The 11,319-nt window shown below is 51.2% G+C and overlaps 1 protein-coding gene across 4 annotated transcripts in view; it reads right to left on the bottom strand.

Moving 5' to 3' along the window:
• The window catches only part of ddhd2 (DDHD domain containing 2), a 34,574-nt gene that overhangs the window by 17,607 nt on the left and 5,648 nt on the right, over window positions 1-11,319 (bottom strand). Inside the window, exons 2-7 of one of the 4 annotated variants that reach the window (XM_048618580.1) lie at window positions 10,055-10,362; window positions 8,044-8,260; window positions 6,092-6,282; window positions 3,520-3,609; window positions 2,673-2,865; window positions 188-329 (exon numbers count right to left, since the gene is read on the bottom strand). In XM_048618580.1, the coding sequence (XP_048474537.1) occupies window positions 188-329; window positions 2,673-2,865; window positions 3,520-3,609; window positions 6,092-6,282; window positions 8,044-8,260; window positions 10,055-10,351 (1,130 nt within the window). In that variant the 5' untranslated portion in view covers window positions 10,352-10,362. Of the gene's footprint in view, window positions 1-187; window positions 330-2,672; window positions 2,866-3,519; window positions 3,610-6,091; window positions 6,286-8,043; window positions 8,261-10,054; window positions 10,363-11,319 lie in introns of all 4 variants that reach the window. The other 3 variants (XM_048618579.1, XM_048618578.1, XM_048618581.1) reach the window with 3 other exon arrangements.

The following is an 11,319-nucleotide window of genomic DNA, read 5'->3' as shown; positions in this document are numbered from 1 at the left end:
GGGCAGGCAGAGTCCGGCAAGCTCTGAACTCACCAGGCAGAGGGTGAAATGGCTGCAGTTACACATGCAGAGGGCAAAAGGGAAGATGCACTACGCACGTCCCAGTCGCTGCTGACCGTGCAACACGCTTCCTTGACAGAGGCTGGCATCTGTCAGGGATTGGGAGGGAGCGGACTTCAATACTCACTCGTCGACTCCAGTGGCATCTCCATGCAGCATGCAGTACCAGTTCACTGGCAGAAACTCCACCCGGCCAATCTTCTGCTCGTCCACAGCTTTCTTGAAGTGAGTCTGAAGCAGGCTGAGGGAGGTGTTGCGGAAGTCGTTGACTGTAACGAGCAAGGGGGGGGGGAAAACGAGTTAGGCAGCAGCTCGAGGGGAGGAAGCAGAGGTGGAGGCCAGGCAGCTGCCCTCCATCCACGCCCCTGCGGGGGGGGGCAATGATGCCTCTGTTGGGGGGAAAAGAGAAGTGGATGTCATCGTGCCACAGACCAGAGGACAACGGGACTCCATTTGTGTCCCTGCTTGTCAGATCTGGTGCCCTCCCCCTGGGGGCACTTTCCTGGGACACTGACCACCACTGAAAGCAGCTGGAAACCTCTGAACTGTGCACAGGAAAAGCTGCAAGAACAGGAGGAGGCTGATCCCACTGAAAGACAGCATCTCACTGAGTATCACTGGGACAAAGGAATACCAGCTGCAACAGTCTCCAACAGCATTCCTTCCCGAAACTGCACAGTCTACCCTGAATCCCAGCGCAGAATTTAACTTTTCAGTCTGTTTATTCATTTGACAGAACAAAAACCCCTGCTTTGTGCTTCCTTTTCCAGCGACGTAATTTCAACAGAAGCTGGGAAACTTTTGCTGTCTGTGGCTCAACATGTTCCCTTAAAGGAAAAGGAACTGTGGTGTGAACTTCTGCTCAGAGTGGAACAACAGTGTGCACAGTCTCAGCAACAGGCAGAAACACAGAGTGACACGGCCCAGAATAACTGCAAACTGTTCATGACCCAATTGGCAACCAAACAGCAACAATGTGAGTGACACCATGATCCTGCATGCAGGGATTTGGGGCAGCACAGTGGCTCAGTGGTCAGCACTGCTTCCTCACAGCCCCAGAGACCCAGGTTCAATTCCACCCTCAGGTGACTGTCTGTGTGGAGTCTGCACATTCTCCCTGTGCCTGCGTGGGTTTCCTCCGGGTGCTCCGGTTTCCACCCACAGTCCAAAGATGTGCGCGTTAGGTGGATTGGCCATGTTAAATTGCCCATCGCATCCAGGCTGGATGGATGGATTAGCGGTGGGAAATGTAGGGTTATTTGGGACAGGGTGGGTCTGAGTGGGATGCTCTTCGGAGGGTCGGTACGGACTCATGGGCCAAATGCTTCCATATTGTAAGGAGTCTATGACTGAGATGCATCCTGAGCAACTGGGGCTGGGGTGGTGGGGGGCTCTCTCCTTGTTTTGTGGATCTGACCTCTGCAGCTGCAACACAATGACTTTGATCACAGCGTTTATTTCTCAGGCACCCCTGGCTTTGGTCTGTCAGGATACAACTGCAAATCTCGGATGAGGAGGAACGTTTTCCCTCAGAGCACTGGGAGTTGGGAGCGGGTGCTGGGGGGTGCAGGGGCCCGGTGTGTATTTAAGACCGATTGAGATGGATGTTCGATCAGCTGGGGGATCGAGGGTTGGGGGAATATGAGCAGTGTCAGACCAGCCATGATCCTATTGAATGGCAAAGCAGGCTCAAAGGGCCGAATTCCTGTTCCTATTTCTTATGGTCTGTAGGAAGAGCAGGATATGCGATTGCTACCTGTTGGTGCCCTGGTCCCTGAAGGGTCCCGAAACGGTGAGACAATATCAGCCGGTCTGGTCAATCTGATGACAGGTGTTTGTTTAAAGGAAACATGTCATGGCTGGGGCTCTTGTTCACAACCACACTTTTCATGACATTAGGATAATTCATGATGACACAGAACAAACGGGCAATGTACGTGGGCCATGACTTGTCACTATCTGTAGCTTCCCCCAATGAAGGGCAGAGAGATTCGGGATCAACAGGACGGACCAAGGTGACATTGTGACCCAGGGAAGACAAGGGAACAACATGAATTTCTCCTGGTTTGTCACATAGCGCGTACCTGCCTTTCAGGTTCACACAGGAGGATGATGTTGGATTTGACCCAAAGGTTTGAAATCCTCCCACCAAGGGATTTGGATAACCAGGTAGATTGAGGCAGGGGGACCAGCTCCCCTTCATCACCAGTCTGTGCTGGGCTGTCTTGAACAACAAGCAGGGTATACCTTTGTATTTACGTTCCCTGCTCCCCTTTGAAGTGCCCACAGGTTATTACTGGAGGGCAAGCACCTTTGAGATACTGGACAAGGTCACAGTTCGCTTCAGTGTCTTCGAGTTGATCACAATGAATATTTTACCTTTGCAACGTGGAGGGACGCAATGAATTTGCAAGATGGCGTGGGAGTGACTTGTGGCTGGAATCATGTGCGACATCTAGCTACGTACCCACAGGTACACACAGACAGAATCCAGTTAGTCGATTCCAAAAGACGACACCTCCAGCAATAGTCACCAGACACACCCGTCATTGGTGAGCACAGAGCAGAGGCCAAGAGTGACTTGTACAAAGCCAAGGCCAGTGAGAACTCACCACACTGAATGATACTGCGGAAGCGGATGTCGCATGCAGGTCCGATCCCATGCACCATGAACACTAAATGATCCACTTTGACAGGCTCGCCGAGGAAGATGTCGCCACAGGTCTGTTCCACCCCTCTCTTCATAGTCCATGGCTTACTCTGCTCCGAAGCTGCCGAGTTCCAATCCGGGAAATGCATCATCAGCTGAGCCAAACAGACAGGGAGGACGTGATTAGACAGGGAGTCACAAGGACAGCTCCAACGATCAGCATGCACTGTTCGAACATTACCACACCTGCCTCAACGCTGACCCAATGCTAAGGTGCAGGACATCTCTTCTGGGCTGGAGAGAAACCTGGAGTGACAGGGGAAGGACCAAGTTTTCATAGTGCATACAGGTATCAACAACATGGGTCGGACTAGGACAGAGGCTCTCCTGAGGGATTCTGAGCAGCCAAGGGTTAAAATGAAAAGCAGAACCACAAAGATAATAATTTCCAGATTACTACCTGAGCTACATGCAAGTTGGTAGAGGGTTTACAAGGTCAGAGAGGAATATACATGACTCAAGGACTGGTAATGGGTGACACAGGTTCCACTCTCTGGAGCACTGGCACCAGTAGTGGTCCATTAGGATGGGCTACATCTGAACTGTGATGGGACCAGAGCCCTGGCAAATTGCATAACTTACACTTTTATAGATCGGACTTAGAGCTAATTACTTGGGTGGCGGGGTTCTCTCGAAAAGAACTCGAAAAGATCAAAAAAGAAACAAGAGAAGTGCAGGGTAATGAAGAGGCGGTTGTTTTGTCAATTGCCATGCAATGTATCAGGAGCAGAATGACATCACCTCAGTACCTTGGGATTGTGTAATTTGATGACCTCTCCGGTGGGAAATTGTAATTTCTTGTTCCACTCGTTTGACATCACTGCTTCCTTGTAGGTTCTCTGTGGAGAGGAGAAGATGATTTTGTGATAAACATACCAGACAGGGGGTCTCAAGTTTGCTGAGTCAACCATACACTTGCTGAGTGTTCACGGAGGGCCAGTTTGCTGCTGACCCCAGCAGATGCGATTCCTGGACGGGTTTCTCGTGTCAGCCTTAGAGGTCACTTGCACCACAGGCCATGTAGAGATCAAGCCAGGGTCAGCCAGATCGCACTCCGAACTCATGTTTACAACAAGAGAGTGAAGTCAGGATCTCACAACGACCTGCCAACATCAATTCTGTAGCTCTGTGACCACGAGCTTGGAGACTGAGGTTTTCACCTCTCAGCAAACAGCTCAATAGAGCCCTCCCTGAGAATGTGCTGCCAGCCACTGAGGATGTTGTGAGTCAATGCAGCCCACACAGAGGCCAGTCAGCCCACTGAGAGTGGTGCTCGATCGCGGCAACCAGTTGAGCTGTTTGAGGCAATCTCCATGCACCAGTTGGGACAATATTAGGAAACTGCAATATCTCCTGTTCTTCCCACTCGTGGGTTATTCTTGGTGAGGGTGGGGCAGTTTGCTAAACAGGAATTACAACTCTGCAGCGAGGGACTCTGTGGATAATATTCAGCCTCAGGCAGCTGTGAATCGGTCTTTCCCGACCTCAGCTCCCATGGTTAAATGGCCAAACGTACGAGCAGATCAACAGGACACCCATGGGATCACCTATCTCCGGACTAATAGCCGAGGCAGTGATGCAAAGACTAGAAAGCACGGCCCTTCCGCTAATCCAACCAAAACTATGGATACGCTACATGGACGACACCTTTGTCATCATTAAACGGACCAAACTAGAAGAGACACACAAACTAATAAACAACACCCTCACCAGAATCAAATTCACCAGAGAGAACAAACAGCTCCCATTCCTGGACGTCATGGTAGAGCACAGGACAAATGGGGAATTCCAAACGAACGTACACTGAAAAGCCACACACACTGACCAGGTACTGAACTTCAACAGTAACCATCCTAACATACACAAATGAAGCTGCGTGAGAACATTATGTAAACGGGCAACGATACATCGCAGCAGCACAGAGCTACGCCGAGAAGAATACCTCTTTCAGGTTTTCAAGGACAATGGATAGCCAAAAAAAACTGGGTCAGAAGATGCCTACATGAACAACATCAGGAAGATACTACACGCCCCGACACACTCATCACACTACCTTACACTCAGCTAACCACAAGACTCCTACGACCACTGGGCATCAGAGTAGCACACAAACCCACATCAACCCTATGCCAACTGCTCACCCGAACCAAAGATCCACTATCCACTATGGACAGGACCAATGTCATAATCAAGATTCCCTGCAGAGACTGTGACAAACACTACATCGGACAAACAGGAAGGAAATTAACAACAAGGGTACACAAACACCAATTGGTTACAAAAAGACACGACCAACACTCACTCATCTCTATCCACATGGACAAGGAGAACCACCAATTTGATTGGGACACCAAGATCCTGGGACAAGCAAAGCAGGGACAGGCACGGGAATTTCTAGCAGCCTGGTACTCCACAAACACAGCCCTCAACAAACACACAGAACTCGACCCCATATACACTCCATTGCGAAGGAAAACCAGAAATGAGGTAATCCAGTTCAAGGCACTCCAGAGTTTAAAAACCAGGCGGGAAAACACAACGGCACTTCATTGGAGGCTGCACCGATGATGTTACCGAGCAGGGTAATGAAATGTCTGCGGAACAACAACGAACCAGCTCGGCGAGCCAACCAACCACAACCCAAGCTGTAAATCTACTCCAAAACACAGAACACACCAATGATGCCACTCCCAGACAAAGCACTGTCATTACTCCACCCTCATGCCAATTACCCCTGCCAAGCCCAGTCACATTCCCAACTTCCACACAAACCAGCCGTACGGGATAGAGTTATCCTGCAGACCGGAGCTTAATCCGTGAGGATGTGAAGTCAGGAGGACTCCCTGTTGTTGACAAATTTGAGGACCTCACAGATATGTTGAGTTCTACCGGTGTTCCTGGCATTTGAAGGTCTGCATCGTGAGCACTCACTGATAAAAATCTTCACCCGAATTATTTCTAACAAGCTCAGTAGAGAGTTAAACAGAGGCAGGATTGGTAATTTGGCAATTGCTAAGTCCCCCTGCAAGCCACTCACCATCCTGACTTGGGAATATATCACCTTTCCTTTGATGTTGCTGGGACAAAATCCTGGAATTCCCTCTCTAAGTGCATTGTGGGTCAACCTACAGCACATGGCCTGCAGCAGTGCAAGAAGGCAGGTCAGCATCAAGGGGCAACTAGGGATGGGGAATAAATGCAGGCGCAAGCCAGCGACACCCATGTACTATAACAACCGCCCCCTGAGCTGCAATGAGGGTTTGTTATCTTGCTAAGACATGGGGAGTTGTTGTTGCGACAATATTGGTGTATGGTACCCACCTCGATCAGCTCACTGAGCTCCTCCGTATATGGGTGGTACCTGCTGTCTTTCTCACTTTTGAAAAACCAGGTACACCGCCTGACTTGGCTGGGCACCTCCTGCCAGTAAACAGCGTGCCTCGTGCGACTGGCCAGAAAGACATCGTAACGCCCTCCGTCTGTTGGGACAGCCACGTCCTCCGAGTCCACTGCTTCTGAAAGACAACATTCCTGAGTAGGCTCCCTCCCAGCTTGTAACGCCACCTAAATCCCAGTTGCCTGCCCCACTCTAACAGAAACAGTGTTTCAACCTTGCAATGCTCCCAACTACCAGACATGTCAGATCCCAGACTGAAATCTGGCTTGATAGATCATTTGGGTTCGTTTTGCATGGTGGCAGTGGAACAAAGCATTGTTTCTTTCAACTCCTGGTCTTGACAGCTTGAGAGGCTTTTCCTTGATTTGCCACACAACTTAGCTTAAACATGCTTATAGTTTTAAATAAGCCCTTCAAAGGTTCTGACTAAACACCTCTGCTCCAGACTTTTAAAAATAAAGCCCTCACGCTGAGGTAATCTATTTCCTAAAGGTTCTGAACTGACTCCTGCCTCCAGGAGAAGCTGTACTTTTACACCAGGCTACAGCCAGCTCTTTTGTGAATTGCAAACAAAAGCTTTCCAATTTTCCAAAGCAAAAATCATGCCTTGATTCTTCTAAATGAAAAGCGCACAAATGCCTTTCATTGGTTGCTGTCTTCCATCATAGAAGTGCAACGTTATTAACAAAAAAATTAACATGATAACACCAGGAGGGCCCCCAGTCACCTGTTCTCTGACACTTACCATCTTAAAATCATGGCTCTAGAATACAGGCAAGTTAATTGCCAAACCACCTCATATGCATGGACCAAAACCCACATGCCACTTGTTCAAAATCCAAACTCGGAAAAATAAAAGATACCAGGATGTTTCTCTAAACATGAACCTTTCTTCATGGAAGGTAGCGTGCTGGTACAGGGGGGCATAGCACGGTGGCTGTGGTTAGTACTGCTGCCTCACAGCACCAGGGACCTGGGGTCAATCCCAGCCTTGGGTGACTGTCTGTGTGGAGTTTTCACATTCTCCCGGTGTCTGTGTGGCTTTCCTCTGGTTTCCGCCCACAGTCCAAAGACGTGCAAGTTAGGGTAGATTGGCCATGCTAAATTGCTCACAGTGTCCAGGGATGCGCAGGCTTTTGGATTAGCCATGGGAAATGTAAGGTTACGGGGAGTGAATGGGGGTTGGGGGGGGGGGGGGGTTCTGTGTGAGATGTTCTTTGGAGAGTCAGCATGGACTTGATGGGCTGAATGGCCTGCTTCCACACTGCAGGGATTCCAAATGAACCATCTGCAGGCTTCACACTGTTGTGTAGCACATCACCATGGCCTGTCTGACAGCAGAAAGGGTCTGCTGTGAGTCACTTTCACTGCCTTGGTACTCCGTCCCTTTCCCACAGTAAATCTACCATTACCCCACTGTCTGAGGATCTGTGAGACAGAGAAAGAGAGAGAGAGGAGAGAGAGATGTGCGTGTCACAGGTTGTCTTTCTCCATCCTGAGGAGGGGTCCCTGGAGCAGCAGAGAAGCCTCCACCAGATTGGTGTGACAGAAGAGTTCTTGCCTTTTGCACATCACTGATTTTTATTGTTCCACCACTGGGCGGCATACATTCAGCTGCCTGGGCCCTCGGGCTCTAGAACTCCCTTACTTCACCAGCTCCTGAAAACCCAACCATTTTGCTCTGGTGTCTCCATTTATTGCTCGATATACAAGGTTAGGTGGCTGCTAACTGATCAGCAGTAGGGAACACGATGTGCAGTCGCACTGAGGGGCTTAGATTCTCCCCCATCATTCCCCTCCCACTTGCCCTCATTCTGTTTCTCACTCCTGACTCACACACTGGTCACACAGAGGGTTTGGCATTAAGGGTCCTTACCCCGCGCCTGCCTTTTGGCACAGCAGTACTTGGTCTCCAGTGCGTGAGAGTCTGTTTTACTGAAGGGGGTCCAGACGGGATTGGTGCCCTCCATCCTGCAGTGGAACCAGTGAGGTTGCACAGCCTGGTAGCAGCTCTGGACCACCTCACCGTGGTGACTCGGCAACGTTGGATCAGGCTGGCCCTCCCCTGATCCCAGTGTTCCTGGTGAGTCCTGCTGAGAAGATTGGAACAGGTGGAAGCATAGGCTGTGTTCTACGCACACCGGAGACCCATCGTCCTCGGACCGAGACAGCTGGGGGCGCTGCCCAAAGCGAGGGCTGGGCCTACCCCACAATCCCATCATCTCCCGCCCCGGGCGCTGCCCAGAGCAAGGGCTGGGCCTACCCCACAATCCCAACATCCCCGCCCCGGCCGTGCCCCTCCCTCGTCTCCCCCACCCCCGCCAACACCGCCCCAGCCAGCCCCTCCCTTGTCCTTCCTGCACGTCCAGCAAGGTCACCAGCAATTGATGTGGCGTTGGCTCATGGTCCATCCCTGACTGCCCAGCTGGTTAGGAGCTGGCCACATCCCTATGGGCCTGGAGTCACGTTTAGGCAGGAAATCATTATTTCCTTACCTCAGCACCATTAGGGAATCAGACTGGTCTTGTGCCCTCGCTTGAAGGCGAGGCTTTCTGAAGTCACATTTCACCGTCCTGTTACAGTGGGATGTGAGCCCTTGTCCCCACTGGGACGTCAACCTTACCTTCTGGATTATTTACTGAGTGACATTCCCACCATGCCACAGGTTTCCCCCCACCCTTTCCCTGTTTGGGAACTGGGCCTAAATGAATGACCGGGCTATTGTAACACTGCAGACACAGCCGCACTCCTTGTGGTGGTGGAAGGGTGCTCAAGTCTAGTGGCATATCAGATGCTTGGCGGGGGGGGGCTTAACCCATTTCAGTCAAGTCTGTGCAACACCACAGGCCCACAGCCAGTGGAGACAAGATTGCTCCCTCAGCTGCACTGGAAACAGCCACTTTCACTCTGGGAGGAATGCACCACACAGCGAGCGCTGTTTCAGACCCACGCAGAATCACTGCCAAGGAAGACACACCAGCCCATGGCACAACACCAGTTCGCACAGGCCCGGACTCGGGAAAGGTACACAGCAGAATTCCGAGAGCTTCTCCCGATGGAATGTTCCGCATGGGCTGAACGTCCAACATGGAGGCTTGACCAGGCCATGTCCAGACTGAGGTGCCGTAGTGGTGTTTTGCGCCACAGCATTGACTGTAACTCACCTATCCTGAAGCTGCTGGGCATGTCCCAGGATAGGAAAGGTCAGAGTCAGCCTGCAAAACTGAAGCTCACCTCTCAGTACCACACCTGGAAATGGGAGCGCTCAGGATGTGGAGTTGGGCAGTCCCCCCGTTCTGCTTCGTCCCAAAGCTGCTCTCGGATACAAGTGGCTCTTTCGAAAGAAATCACAATGAAACAATGCGGGGTTGAGTCGTTTCAGGGGTGCATGTTGAGGGCTGGAAAACAAAACTGTTTGCGGCTTACGATAAGCCGTTTCAGATTTCCTGCCTGCAACTTCAGCGAGGGGCATCAGATCTTAGCCCGGCAGTCGAGAGAGACAAAAAGGGAAGCAAAACACTACGGATGCTGGAAATCTGAAACACACTGAGAAACTGCTGGGCAAATTCAGCAGTGTCTGTGGACAGAGAGAGACAGAGTTAACGTTTTGAGTGCAGCACAGGCAGTCAAGGCTCACAGCACGGAAGCCAAACAAACAATCAACAGGATGGAGGCAGCCGTGAGCAAAATACTGCAGTACCTGTGAAAATCAGGGGATAGTTTAAGACAGACAAGTGTGGGAATTGTACCCTATTTCCAGCTCGGAGGTGTCTGGAACCCGCCAGAGTTTTGTTACACACTTCACGGGGATAAGGCTGGGTCTGCCCGCACGTGCAGGAAATAAGCACTCACCTGGCAGCGCCACCTGGATTTGGGGCAGCACTCACCTGCTGGGTATGGCTGGCATCTGGGAGAACCATCTGCTGCTCAGAATGGCAGGCGTTCACACTGTTACCCTCCTTCTGAATCCCGGTAACGGCTGCTTCTCCGGTCTCCTCAGGGCACTCCACACCGGCGCATGGGGGTTCAATGTCGGGAAGAGACGGTGGTGCCGGCTGCCGGGATAGCACCCGGGAGTCAGTCACCAGCGGCGGTAAATCCGTCGCTCCGCCAGGAGCGAGCGGTGCCCTGGCACTTTGCAACCTGTTGTTGGTGACATCGACAGGAGAGCTTGGTCTGTGCATGTCTGCAATTCCTGAGAAAAACAGACAGGGGAGAAAGAAAATTCACAATCTGATGCTACCCTTCACTGCATTCCTGCGTGGACATGCTTTTACAAATCCGCTCGCTCTGTTCGAACCCTTGCTGATTTTTCATTCGTTTTCACTTTCCCAATTTCGGTTTGGAGCTTTGAACTGAGAACTGTGAGCTGGAAGTGACCTTTGGACTGAGATTGACAAAAACAGAAGGGAGACAGAACACATCTGGCTATTGTTTGTTTGCGAGGCCAGGTCTGGAAGTTAATTGCAGTTTGGATCTTGAGCAAAGGTTCTGTAGACTCTTTGACACTGGGGAAGAGCAGCGTTTTTGAACGGAGAGCAAAAATCAAACATCAAAGCTGGGCACAAAAAGGTCACGCAGTCGGAGATTATTTTATGATGCTGACAAAAGCAGGAAAGTTAACTTGACCCTCCTCGAACACTACCAGAGGGATGGCATCTCCTCAAACAGGAGTTTTGAAGCAGTTGGGAGTTGGTGTCCAACCTGCAGAGGAAAGAGGGCTCCCAGCTCAGCTGTCCCATCATGATCAGTCCAGCCCACTGTGTTTCTGTGTGATGCCAGGACCCCCACCTTCCAGCAAAAAATGCCATCCCCAATTCCCAATTCCTTCGCCTCCGCCGCATCTGCTCCCAGGATGAGGCATTCCACTCCCGAACATCTCAGATGTCCTCGTTTTTCAAGGACCGCAACTTCCCCCCCACAGTGGTCGAGAACGCCCTCGACTGTGTCTCCCGTATTTCCCGCAACTCATCCCTCACACCCCCTCCCCGCAATAACAACCAAAACAGAATCCCCCTCGTCCTCACGTACCATCCCACCAACCTCTGGATCCAACGCATCATCCTCCGACATTTCCGCCATCTGCAATCCAACCCCACCACCAAAGACATTTTTCCCTCCCTACCCTTATCTGCTTTCCAGAGGGACCACT

Source organism: Rhincodon typus, chromosome 40 (assembly GCF_021869965.1).
Source record: "Rhincodon typus isolate 14 chromosome 40, sRhiTyp1.1, whole genome shotgun sequence".
In the NCBI taxonomy this organism is placed as follows: Eukaryota; Metazoa; Chordata; class Chondrichthyes; order Orectolobiformes; family Rhincodontidae; genus Rhincodon; species Rhincodon typus.
The sequence above is the reverse complement of the archived record's forward strand: the minus strand, read 5'-3'. Positions and strand labels throughout refer to the sequence as shown.